The sequence below is a fragment of the Ambystoma mexicanum genome, chromosome 13 (assembly GCF_040938575.1).
Source record: "Ambystoma mexicanum isolate Mex_15411 chromosome 13, UKY_AmexF1_1, whole genome shotgun sequence".
NCBI lineage: Eukaryota > Metazoa > Chordata > Amphibia > Caudata > Ambystomatidae > Ambystoma > Ambystoma mexicanum.
The window spans coordinates 783,444,093-783,457,514 of NC_090938.1; the positions used below are offsets into that span (position 1 = coordinate 783,444,093).

The window sequence follows — 13,422 nt, forward strand, 5'->3', positions numbered from 1 at the left end:
CCATATCCAGCTTGAGCTGCTTTAGACTTTTTTTTCCAGCAGAGGGCGTTGCGCGTCAATGCCTGTCAACTCAATGTCCCTCAGAGGCCTACGTCTCGATGTTGACGTCATCGATGGTATAAAGCGTGCGCAGCGACCATTGGCTTCAGTTCTGTTTTTCAGCGAAAAGCTATCATTTCGGATACGGTGTGCTTCGGTTCCCTACGAGAATCTTTGATAGAAATCATTAGAATGGCATTGTCATCAGTGTCTTCAACTCCGAGATCAGTGTTCAAGAAGTGCCAGGACTGTGGGGCCAAGATGTCCCTTACAGACTTACATCAGGTGTGTCTGTGGTGCCTGGGTTCCTCTCACGCTACATTTGACTGTAAGGCGTACCTAAAACAAGCGGCAGGTAGGTCTAAATCCCCATAGACACTCTGTCAAAAAGAAATATTCCTCCTCATTGGAGGAAGACAAAAAGATCAAGATCACGCAGTGCTTCTCACCACTCGTCATCTTCGCGGCGTTCGAAGAAATAGGTACCATAGGTCGCCGTCTTCGTCATTGAGTTCCTCCCGAGAATGGGTTAAATGCCTGACGAAATCAGCCTCCCTGGCTCAGTGGGAACATTTCAGAGTAAAAATGATGAAAGTATTTGAGAATGTGGCGTTGACCCCCTTGAAAGGTCAGGAAAGCCATGCTCAGGTCAAAAAACTTGGCAAGAAAAAAGATGAGGGCAAAACCTGTGCGCCCTCGGGCCCAGGAGGCAAGTAAACATCTCCTCGCAAGTGGTCGAAGGATCCCTCGAGTCGAGACAAATCTTCTTCGAGGAAGAAGTCATCGACACCATTCGTGCTGAAAGACTCCTTGTCGAACCCTAAAAAGTCCTTGCGCCGCAATCGTCGAAGCCGTCGACTGGGTCGAAAATCTCAGCGCCACCATCAACGCCATCGCAGATTACTGAGAAGTTATACACACCACTACCAAGAACTGATTATTTTGGAACACTTTTTTCTATTTATGAGCAAGCAGAACATTTCTCTGATGATTCACATCCCTTTGGCCTACAATATAGAACACCTGGGGTCCTTGAACCCTTGCTTTCAGAGGAATCGAGGATTACAAATGTACAGGAGTCCCTGCAAAATGCAAGTGGACTAGATAATATGTCCCCAGAGTTTGGCAGACCTGATCCTACTGACCATGCAGAAGGGTATTAGACCTTTAATGTCCAGGGTGGTATAATACATGGAGTGGAAAAGACCCACACCAGTATATGCGCAGCATGATCTTACAGATATCCTAGATAAAGGACCCCAGGAGGATTCTATTCATGTGGCTCTGCAAAGGCACGTTAATTCAAATTGGGAGACGCCAGAATTAATTTCGGCTGTAAATAAAAAGCTAACATCCAAATACAGGGCGTCCAGTAGTGACCCCAGTTATCTGACAAAACATCCCACTCCTGAAAGTTTGATAGTGCAGACTGCCACATCCACCTCAAACCAAAATGCATCCCCAACTATTCCCCCAGACCGAGATGACAAGCGCTACAATGCTTTGGCCATGAAAGTTTTCTCTGCGGGGAGTATGGCCCTAAAGTCAGTGAATGCTACGTGCACGTTGGCCAGATTCACTCATACTATTTGGGAGAGGTCTCGACACTGCTGACAGTATCTGCAGGTCAATGGCAGCTAGTACAGTAATGCGCAGATTTGCCTGGTTAAGAAAGTCTGGTTTTGTGCTATTAGACAGCCACAAAACCGCCCCACCGGCACACATTGGAGGGGTAGGTCCTTTTTCTTTTACTCTTCAGTTGGAAGGGGGAGAGGACTGTCAAATCAAAGAGGTCAAAAATGTTTCCCCTGTGGTGGACGGCGAAGAGGTACTAAAACCTCCCCAGCAGCGGCTACTGTATCATCAGCCACTGCTCCAGCCACCTCAAAACCTCTGAGGCCTTCGTTCTCAAGACCCCGGTGGTAGGCAGACTCTGCCTGCATCTGAAAGAATAGAAAAGCATTCCTTCGGATGCATGGGCATTGAATACAGTTGCCCAGGGTTACTGCCTTCCCTTTCTAAAGAAGCCTCAGAGTCATCCACCAGGGAACAGCTCTTTAAAGGTTCCAGATCCGCTCCTTATGCAAGAAAACTTCACCCTGCTGGAGAAAGATGCTATAGAACCAGTAGCTGTAGCAGAGAGGAACAAGGGTTGGTACTCCCCGTACTTCCTAACACTAATTCCCAAGAAGAACGGAGAATTGATTGAGACCCATCTTTGACTTAAGAGACTTGAACAAGTTCCTCAGGAAGGACAAGTTCAAGATGGTTACCCTTTCTCAAATCCTTCGGGCCCTGCAGCTTCAGGACTGGATGGTATTATTGGACCTTCAGGATGCTTACTTTCATGTGGCAATCCATCACAAGCGCAGACAGTACCTGAGGTTTGCAGTTGGTGGTTCTCATGATCAGTTTTGAGTTATGCCATTTGGGGTGACCTACGCCCAAGGGTTTTCACCAAGTTGATGGCAGTGGTGGTAGCGAGTCTCAGGAGAGGCAGGATTCACCTCTACCCCTACCTGGATAATTGGCTGATCAGGGCCGGGTCCCCCGAACAGGCCCTGAAACATCTTGGTTACACCTGTCATTCTCTAAATGGACTGGGCTCCTCCCTCAACCTCAAGAAGTCCCACATGATACCATCTCAAAAGCTCCAATTCATTGGAGTAGTCCTGGATGCATCCCTGGGAAAGGCCTTGCCAACAGAAGTGTGGGCTCAAGACATTCTGCATATGGTCACCGAAATTCCAAAGTGCCCAGAGTGTATCAGCCTTCGACTTTCTAAGGTTGCTCTGCCTCATGGTGTCCTGCATTTTTCTGAGAATGAGATCTCTCCGGTGGGCTCTCAGGACTCAATGGTCTCAATTCTCAGGCAGGATGTCAGAGCTCCTTCAGGTTCCAAGCTGGGTCGCACAGGATCTCCTGTGGTGGGCCTGCGAGTAGAACATTCTGAAGGGAGAACCATTGCTAGAGATAAAGGTAGTAGTGGACGCCTCACTCAAAGAGTGTGGAGCACATACCAACGATCTGACAATCAGCTGTCGTTGGTCTCATTGGAGTCCAAACTACATATCAACCTTTTGGAGCTGAGGACAATCAGACTAGAGTTGAAGGCCTTTCTGCTCTCTGTGCGGGGAAAGAATGTCCTGATAATGACAGACAACACAGTGGCCATGCACTACCTCAACAAGAAAGGAGGCCTAGGGTCACTACCATTGTGCAGAGAAGCAATGCAGCTTTGATTCTGGGCAATTCAAGAAGGAATCTCCTTATCGGCAGTTCACCTAGCCGAAGTGGAGAATACGGCGGCGGGTGCTCTGAGCAGGCAGAGCACAGTCTCCCACGAGTTGGAACTAGCTCAGGAAGACCTTCATGAGATCTTCACCCTTTGGGGAACCCCTCAAGTGGATCTGTTTGCGACCAGTGTATGCCAGAAGTGCTAGCAGTACTGATCAAGGGAATTTCCCCTAAGAGGAGCCCTAGGAGACGCGTTCATAATGGACTGGGAGTGTCCACTCCTATATGCATTTTCTCCAGGCCCCGTCATTCCGCAAGTCATCAGGAAGTTCAAGAGATTCAGGAAATCCATGATCCTAATTGCTCCAGATTGGGCCAGGAGGACACAGTACCCAGACTTTCCGGACATGTCCATCTGCCCTCCAATGAGTCTTCCACAAAGAGAGGACCTTCTCTCTCTTTGTGGAAGACTCATTGGAGGGCAGATGGACATGTCCGGAGAGAGAGAGCGAGAGAGAGTGTCTCCATCCAGAGGTCAAGCCACTCAACCTTCACGCATGGTTTCTGAGAGGTTGAGATACAAGGATTGGGACCTCCCAGATGACGTAATGGAGATTTTGCGAAGGCCAGCAACAAAATCCTTTGTACCATTGCCCTTGGAACATATTCTGCAGATGGTGCCGGGATAAGAATGATAATCCATTTACATGCAATACACCTATGGTGTTATCATTCTTATTACACCTGGCCAATCCGGGCTCCAGGTTGGTACAATTAAGGTTTATCTGGCAGCTCTCTCTGTTTTAAGCGCTCTTCTGAAGAGCTATCTTTCTTCAGGAAACCCTCTCGTGATACAATTCTTAAAAGGGCTAACAAATACATTTCATCTGATCCCGTTTTAAGTCCCAATTTGGGACCTCAACTGGGTGTTGACATTTCTAATGTGTGCTCCTTTTGAGCCTATCCATTCCTGTCCTTTAAGGTTATTAACTTTAAAGACCATCCTTTTATTGGCCATTGCATCATCCCAAAGAGTGAGTGAACTTCAGGCCTTGTCCTGCAAGCCTCCTTAAGGTTAAACCTACCTTCTTGCCTAAGATTGTGCCTGAGTTCCATTTAAATCAGAAAATAATTTTACCTTCATTTTATTCTCCTCATCCTGGAAAGGAAGAGGAGAGGTAACACAGGGTTGAGCCAAGGTGTGCACTTATTTTCTACATCTCCAGGATGTCTAAAATAAGACAGCATGACCAACATTTTGTAGGCTACACGGGCCACAAGTTGGGAATGGCAATTTCAAAACAAACTTTATCAAGATGGATCATTTTAGGAATATCTGAATGCTACAGATTAGCTGGAAAGGATCCTCCGGAGGGTCTTAGAGCTCATTCAACCAGGAGCATGGCTACCGCCTCTGCCTTATAGAAGGGTGTCCCAATAAAAGATATTTGTGCGGCAGCCACATGGTCATGCGTACACACTTTTACCAAACACTATAATCTGGACTCTTCCTCAAGCCGGGAAGATTCATTTGGAAAGGCAGTGCTACATTCTGTGCACACAGTCCTAAAAACAGATCTATAACTAGATGAGGTGTGAGCTTTACACACAATGTGGAATAAGGCGCTCGGGAGGCTGCACTAGTCGTATGCAAATGCTAGGCAGCCGTGGAGGATGAGTGTTCTCTTAGGAGTAGATTGTTGTCCTCTTCTCGGCCACAGAGAAGGTGGTGTGAGAAAGTGAAACAGGGAGAGGACAGGCTGGCGCTGTAGATGAGAAGTAGGAGGCACAGCACGGTGTGGACGGTCTAGGTGCAAACGTAAGAGGCTGGCCAAAACAGTCTAGTACTCACTTTGCGGGTGTAGTAGTCGTGGAATGTCGGGACACGTGGTAGGCAGGGCAGAGACTCCAGCCCAACGGCACATACGGCCCAGACGGGCACCGACAGGACGTTAAGAAGGGGCCCTTTGGAACGGCGCCGGCTTCCACCTGCCGGTTCCTTTGGTTGGCTTTTAAACACAGCTATGGCCAATAAGCGTTGCCTCAGTGCAGAGTGCTGTTGCCTCCGCAGAGTCGGGTGCGTGTGACAGCCATTTTGAAATGGTAGCGCGAAATTCAAATAGGCCCGCAAGCCGATTCCAAACCCTGCATCCAGGTGGTGTAGCAATAGTGTTGTGATGATATTCTGGCGCTTCATGGAGACAACATGGTGTGCAATTTCTGTTGTCGTGAAGTCTCTTCTGGTCGGATCCATGATTCCAAGCCATTGTCGAGCTCTACACGGTGCACTGTAAGTACTAACTAATCTTGCATATTAAGCTCTGCATTGTTATTACTATTTATCCTGAAAGTTTAAATACACTGGGCCTCATTACAACCCTGGCGGTAGCCATGCCGTCGCTGTAGTTGTTTTTTTTTCGCTGCCTGGCAATGGGGAATTACTGGGGCATTACAGCCCCGGCGGTCCCGGTAAATCCCCATAGCCAGGCGCCGGAAAAAATGACTCCCCATTCCCATTTGAGTCACAAAGGACTCAATGGGAATGGGGAGGAAGGTAGCACCGTCAGGTCAGACATAGAGGGCGGGACGGCACCCGCCTGCACACCTCTGAGTGCGCCAGTCTGGTAACAGCGGTGCCGGTAGAACACCGTCGCTGTTGTTACCGGACCGGCACACTCGTAATGAGGCCCACTGTGTTTTGTATGGAGAATTACAACATGTACTACTCTGTATTGTTAAATTTCAGCCATACCGGGCCTTTGTACACGGTGTAAGTCATCTAACAGTCAGCCTTGATTTTCGCATGTTTTGTACTATATGTATCCTTGACATGTTATATCACGAGTTCCAAGTACTGTTATAGGCCTTTAAGCACAGTTGCTATAGCATACTCTGTACTGGGTGTCACCCCGCCACCCCATCACAGCAGCCACTTAGACACACTGCCTCGCGCAAAGCTCTGCTGCACAAGGAATGATGTCACAGGAAGCGGCCTTACCATCAGAGCCGTTCCATCCTCCTCGCCCACAACCATTCCCCACCCCGCCCCCCTCCACCAAGTTATACTAACTAGCAGATTAGCCAGACTCCGGAGTCACACAAAACCCCCTCAGTATGACAACCGTCCCAGACCTACTCCCATCAGAAATAAACTGCTAAGCATTCACTCCCCACATGTCCTAGCAGGAGCAACACCTGGTCCTACTAAACTGACCTACCGGCCGTCGCTCCAAGCATCCCGAGAGCCTTTTGGCTCCAAAAGGAACACTGGTTCTCAGCCACCAGCCCCACCCAAGAATATGACTCGACCAGCGAATAGCTTTTTCGTGTAACAAGTAAGTCTTGGATCCGATTTAGATTCTGGGTTGCTATAGACCCGGTCCATTACACCACAAGACTTAGTAGATTTTATTTATTTTCTTGTATACTCTCTCTTCCCGCCCATACAGTTTGCTGTTGTGGAGTCAGAGAACACTAATTGAAATAGAGTAAAGACTTGACACACATTTCGTTTGGAAACCACTGTGGTGGCTGGAGTGTCATCATGTGGCACGTACACCTAACAAGGTCAGCAACTACCTTTTTAACATATAATACTTCTGGTAATTTTGCCTATTTAGCCTTTTAAAACCACCTATTGCTATATTCTAAGTATCCTGTATTCCTTGGGAGATAGCCCCTCCCATATTTGCTGCCTGATACCATACATCTTGAAAAGTACATCCTAAACACAAGGTCAGCTGAATTTTCTCTTTCCTTTTTATCTTTTATACTTTTTTTGAATCACACACTTACCTTTAGGGTTTAGTTCAAACAAGTAGCCCTTAGTTTTTTGGACAGACTGGATTGTTAAATATACATCAGTAGGATGATGACAATGTTGAAGCACTGAATAATTGTTGTCCATATCATGTATTTATCATGCATGGCTTGATCATATATAATGTTTGGATTGATGTTACACACAAATTGTTGTTGCATAGTAGATTTGATTTAGTATAATAAGATCATCCATTAATATTTCCTTCCCTAATTTGTTTTGCTTTTGTAGAAACTTTGAAATTGTCAAATTTGCCCCTGATGAAGAGTGAATACTCGAAACGGGTTGGGCCAACAATTGATGAATTAACTTGAAGCTCTTGTGTTAATCATAAATGTTTTGGTTTATTAATACTTATGAAAATATTGTCAGTGATTTTGAATGAACAGTATATAATACATTTGAAAATTATTAATTACATACGGTGTTGTGGATACCAGACACCATATGCTTATAAATTATTGGTCTGTTTTGACAGATTTTAGACAGTGTGCAGGGGACGGGAGTTCCCCATTTTGGGAACATCCATTTCTTGTTTTGCGTTCCCCTTGTAACCTTGGAATGAGCAAGCCAAATTCTATGTTATCACTTTATGTATGTTCACTTTTACTATTGCTTTTGCCTTCTTCTATGTTTCTATCTGCCCATTGCTGTTCCATTGCAACTAAAGTATCACCTTATGACGGGTCACCTCACCACTGTTACTATTGTTGTCTATCTGCCCATTGTTGTTTCCACTGCAACTAAGTATGCACTAAATTGTAACAGCGCCACAATGCCAAAGGGCCGCCTTGTGCGCTTTATAAATGTAAAAAATAAATAAAATAACTCCTAAATTATCTTGAGTCTGAAACTTCTGGCTGCTTTAGGGGTCTATCATAAGATGCGGAATACGTGAGAGGACACAATCCCTTTGAAGAACAAGTTACTTACCCATAGTAACTTTCTTTTGACTGGATGTTCCTCCACGTATTCCTCATCGCCCCTCCCAACCTGCCCTGCAGTAGAATTTTCCATGTGATTGCAGCCTTGGCTCTTTCAGGAGTAGTAACTGTTGGGTGTAGGATAGCCTATACACGTTAAAAACTGAACTGAAGCCAACGGTCGCTGCGTGCGCTTTATACCATTGATGACATTGAGACGGAGGCCTGCGAGGGTCATCGAGTCGATGCGCAGCGCCCTCTACTGGCAAACATTTCGAGACAGCTGAAGCAGGATATGGAAATATCATAAGATGAGGAATACATGAGAGGAACATCCAGTCGAAAGAACGTTACCATGGATAAGTAACTTGTTCATCTTTACACCAAAACATTTGGGAGATATACATTGTGAGTATAGACATGTGTGCCAGTAAAAAACATTGTTTATTCCTTCCCGTTCTCCTGAGTGAAATCCACTGTTCTGCTGTCTTTTAGGTGTTGCCAGAAGGTGACTAACAACAGGGGTTGCTTCCAGAGACATCCACTCAAGCTTGCTGGTTGGAGAAGTGAGTGCATACCCTTTACTTTTCATTTTTAGAAGAATGTAAAATTGTTCCTTCTCTGTTTCTTTGAATAGGTGACCTCCCACTTTGAAGGTTGCTCCCCTTGTGTTCTTAATGGGAGGAAATGCCTGCAGTATATTAGCACTTCTTTCCACAGGCCCAGGGAAATGTGAACTTGCAGGTGTTTTGTTTGCACACGTGGATAAGCAGGCCTCTATGCTTGCCTACTTTGTGTAGTTGTGGGTTTTTTCTTTTATTTTTCTGAATTGTGTTGGTTTATCTAGTGCTAGTTGCCTACAAACGTACAATGATATAGATGCTTTGAGAATCTTTGGAGGTATGTTTTGCCTCAGAGGGTGCATGGTAGGGAGTCCCATACTTTCAACCATACAACTGACAATGCTGTCCCTGACTGCACATTTCCTATTCTCCTATTGTGGTTTTCTTGTGGCAAGGTTTTTGCCATGCATTCAACTGGTGCCCTGAGGTTCTTTTTTCTTTTGTAAGGTCTTATACAAATCTTAGGTACCAAAGTGTTAGACTGTGCATGTTGTAGTGACATGTCATTGTCTATACAAGAAACGTATAAATATATGTGAAGTCTATAGCATGAGCCTAGTTGATTAGTAGTGGAGCACAGTATATACGAAAGAGGAGTGATAGGATTGTACCGGAGAAAAAGGAGATCTGTCAGTGAATCTGTAGTGTCCGTCAAGGTGGGCTTTGTATAGCAGTCTTCAGTTCCCTCCTGAAGTGCCAGATAGAGGAAGCCAGCCTGAATGATGGAGATCATTTATTTCAGATTCCTAGTGCATATCCTAAAAAGGGTGCTTTTCTTGTTTTACCTTTCTTCTATTTGCATTCTAGCATGGCAACCTTGTTGCGTCTAGTGGTGCATTGACCTCCTGAAATGGTGAATATTTCATCCAGAAATTAAGGTACCTTCGAGTCATGCTGATTTAAAGATGATGCAGGCATGTTGGTGTAACAAGTGCAGTTTCTTAAGGGTGGGTTGAAGTGGTGTAAAGCCTTATGGCCCTGTGTTCAGGCAGACGGCAGTGTGGGGTGCCACTGTGAAGGCAGGGTCCTGTGTGATTAGGATGTTGTCACCATCCAGCTGCGACAGGACTAAATCTTGTGACTTTGCAGTGACCAATTGTAAACAGCAAAACATATACACAGCGCGCAGCACAGGAGTGTTCAATATCTAGAACCCCTTATTCTCTTTTTTATCCTTATTTATATGAGGGTGTTTCCCAATTTCTTTAATGTTCTGTGCCACAGTGGGGCCCTTCGTATATTGCTGGTCTTTGTATCACAAAAGTTTTTGGTTGAAATTGATAGATCATTTAAGTTCACCTTGTTAAAGTTAATTTCTCCAAAGGTCCCTTCACTTCGAGAAATAATACACATTGGGTTTGCTGGCATTTGCACTCAATTTGTAGTAGATTATTCTTTGGCCTCTTTGTAGTTATATACAATTGTTCTGTAGAAAAAACATTTGAAAGTGGCTTACAATGTAAAGTTTCCTTTACTTTAGCAATTATCATCCGATGTATTTTATTATATTGAGAAAGTTTCCCTTCTCTTGGTTTGTTCATAAGTAAAAGGTTTTCCTTCAATGCGGTATTCAAAATGGTGCAGATTTATGATTTGAATATTCTCTGCCATTCGGCACCTCCGTAACGTGTAAAGGTTTTAATGTAAGCAACTTTGTTATCCTCGTTCAGTAAGTTAAGTATTATAATTCTCATTGCCTTTAAATGTTCTCAGCGTTTGGAGACCTTCGACAACATGCTTTCATTTTCATGTGACCATTCCGTAACAAAGTATTAATTTGGCTTTCAGGAGTTAACAAGTCTTTAATATTCACTGGTTCATAAGGATTCTAATCGGAGACCTTCAACAGCATGCCTTTCAATCCACGTGACCACCCTGTAACAAAGTATCCTTATGCACAGCATCAAGCACTCGCATACCGGGTTTCTGTTTGTCTAGAAACTCACTGGTTGCTTTGATGAGAGTTTCTGCAACGCAGATTCTCCGGTCTTCTCGTCTTTGCTTCAGGGCTCTACCTCCTTGCCCCTAAGGCACTCCTAGGTCGGCTTCTGGCTCCAGGAGAACGAGATCCTTGAGCAATAGAAAAAGGGGTAGCCTTCCAGCACTTCCTTCGGTTCCACGGAGGCCCTGCTCCTGGGCCCCTCTTCCCTGAACCATAAGCGTGTTGCACACAGACAGCGCCTTGCTGATTTTCTTGGCCTTTGTGCTGCTGCAAATTCACTGCCACTGCTCATGTCACCATTCCCTTTTTTACACTCATTTGGTGGGGCTTTTTATACACCTATAACAGGCTGCAGGTTTGAGTTCACAATTAGCCCAGTCTGACCTTCATTAAAGGGACATGCCTGAGCTCTACTGCTCTCAGTAAGCCTTTTCTTTGTGCCAGTGTCAGGCTGAGATCAGGTAGGATGTCTGCGGAAGCTGCTGAACCCTGACAATCCCTCTAAAATGTAACCCACTGAACTGATGAGAAACAGCTAAGCAGGGTACACCTCCAAGGGAAAGGGGAAATGGGATAAAATAACACAAGAATCAGATCTCGATTTATTTGGCCTCTAGAACCTGCAGATTGAAGGAAAAGAAATGACATTCCTTTGTAACTAAAACATACCCAGCTCTCCTCTACTGATTGCCGAGAGGAGGTATTTACATGTTTGACTGGTACTCAACTAGATGCTTTCAGCTGCCTTTTTCTTGAGTAGCAAAAACTACCCTGTAAGGACCTGTAGAAAGTTTATCCTATGGTCTTTTCCAAGTATAACACCTCTTCTCCCATAAAGCTCCTTGGGGGGGGGGGGGTTTGTCCTTCCTTTAAGGTTTTTAGAAGTTCTAGTTTTCTTTTGCTTAAAAACTCTGGTGCCCAAGACTTTTTTCCTCGAACTCCTTTATTGGCTACTCTTGAGGCACTCTGCGCTTGCATACAATGTCAGTGAGTTAGTAGGCGAAAACGCAGCCTCCGTGCATGCTTCGTAGGTCCATGTCCAAAGTTAGTCTATACACATGAGTGCCCCGAATTTCTGTGTTAGTATAGCAGCCGCGCCGCAATCACACTGTCCCTTTTCAACACGCACCAGAAACAAGAAGGAAAGACATCTATCCTGGAGCAGAATGGATGTGACAAGACGCTTGCCTGATCTCATGAGCGCGATCGGGTAGCCGCTGTCTTTAACACTTGAGCAGCTAATGATAGAATCTAGTTTTCTTGCGCGTTGCATATCTAACGGAGCCTCACCTCACCTCATTAAGATGAGGGCTCTCAGAGAATAAAGAAAATCGGCAGCCGCCAGCACAAAACAAACAGAATATCTCTGTATCCTCGGAGAGTGCATAATAGAGCTCAGGCCGCAAGCGTGTTAGTTGCTTAGCAACAGAGCGTGGCACTGTGCTGATCACAGATTACCGTTCAACGCTCACAGGTCTTCTACTGACAATACCAGTTCACTTAACTCATTACTAACAACTATGTACAGAGAACGCTTCTTCCACACATTAATGGGAAGATGAATGAATTAACATTCAAGTCATACGACCTATTCTAATATAATAAATAAACTGGAAACTCCACTTAGCTTCTTTTTCTTGAATGAGCTCTGGATGATTTCTTCGTTCTCCTGACCCGTTCCTGAACCTCCTGATGTCCAACGAAGTCTGCCAAACCCTGACAAAGTCCTCTCTGGCCTATTGCACTGGAGCTCTTGACACAGGACCTCTGCTGGGCTGCTGACAATGAAAGGCAGTTTAGAATGTTCATTGTCTACCTTTATATCACCCCTTGCCAATTAGAATGCTTGCTGAAAACCTCCATCTTGACTAGGGAAGTTCTCAACACTCTGTATAGAAAAGTTAAGGCCAAATCAACCACATAAGCAAACCATTCGCACACACAGCGCACTCTCCAAAACCATGGAATCGGAACCTGACAGCCCCCCTAACCCCTTACCACCCTGTCCCAGGGCTAACCTTGCAAGGGTACTTCCTATGAAATTTAGCCACAAGCTGTGGAGCATGCACATCAGACGCATTCTCCCATGTACGTTCCTCCGATCCAAATCCTTCACAATCTATGAGATATTGAAGCCTTCCTCTAACCCTTCTAGAGGCCAAAATTCTCCTCACAGTACATTCTTCAGATAAATCTTCCAACACAACAGGAGGAGGAGGTGCCAACAACCTAGTACCCTGATTAACTGTTTTCAGAAGACGAATATGAAAGGTTGGATTAAAACCTTCAGATGGTCAGGTCATTTCAGACGCACTGCCACTGGATTGATCACACCCTCCACCTCAAAAGGACCCACAAAACGAGGGCTCAATGTATTCCTCCCCTTGATCCTTAAGTGCTTAGTTGAAAGCCAAACCAAATCTCCTACTTTATACTCTGGACTTGACTTTCTCTTTCGATCTGCAAACTTCTTATACCTTTGCTTACTCTGCAACAGCACCCTTTTTGCTCTTTCCAAATTATGACTCATTACTTGCAAACGATCCTCCACCACTGGACTCTCTGACTCCTGAGATATCTCAAAACTTAGAAAACGAGGATGAAAACCCTGCCCCAAATAAAAAGGAGACATTGAAGTGGCATCCTTACAACAGTTGTTATAAGCAAATTCCGCTATCCAGACTAAATCAACCCATTCCTCCCCCGCTTGAAGATAACATCTAAGATATTTTTACAGCTCTTGGTTAACTCTTTCCACCTGCCCATTAGTCTCGGGATGATAACCTGATGTTAAACTCACCTCCACTCTCAATCTCTTGCAGTAAGCTCTCCAAAACT

The 13,422-nt window shown here is 45.1% G+C and overlaps 1 protein-coding gene across 10 annotated transcripts in view; it reads left to right on the forward strand.

Annotated features, from left to right (window-relative positions):
* The window catches only part of LOC138521950 (uncharacterized), an 872,547-nt gene that overhangs the window by 571,093 nt on the left and 288,032 nt on the right, over positions 1–13,422 (forward strand). For 9 of the 10 annotated variants that reach the window (XR_011283186.1, XR_011283187.1, XR_011283189.1 and 6 more), the window contains one exon: positions 8,515–8,585. The exons of the other annotated variant lie outside the window; for it this stretch is intronic. Coding sequence is in view for 2 of the 9 variants with exons in the window: in XM_069635129.1 (XP_069491230.1) it covers positions 8,515–8,585 (71 nt within the window). In the remaining 7 variants the exon portion in view is untranslated. The remainder of the gene's footprint in view (positions 1–8,514; positions 8,586–13,422) is intronic. 10 annotated transcript variants of the gene reach the window in all.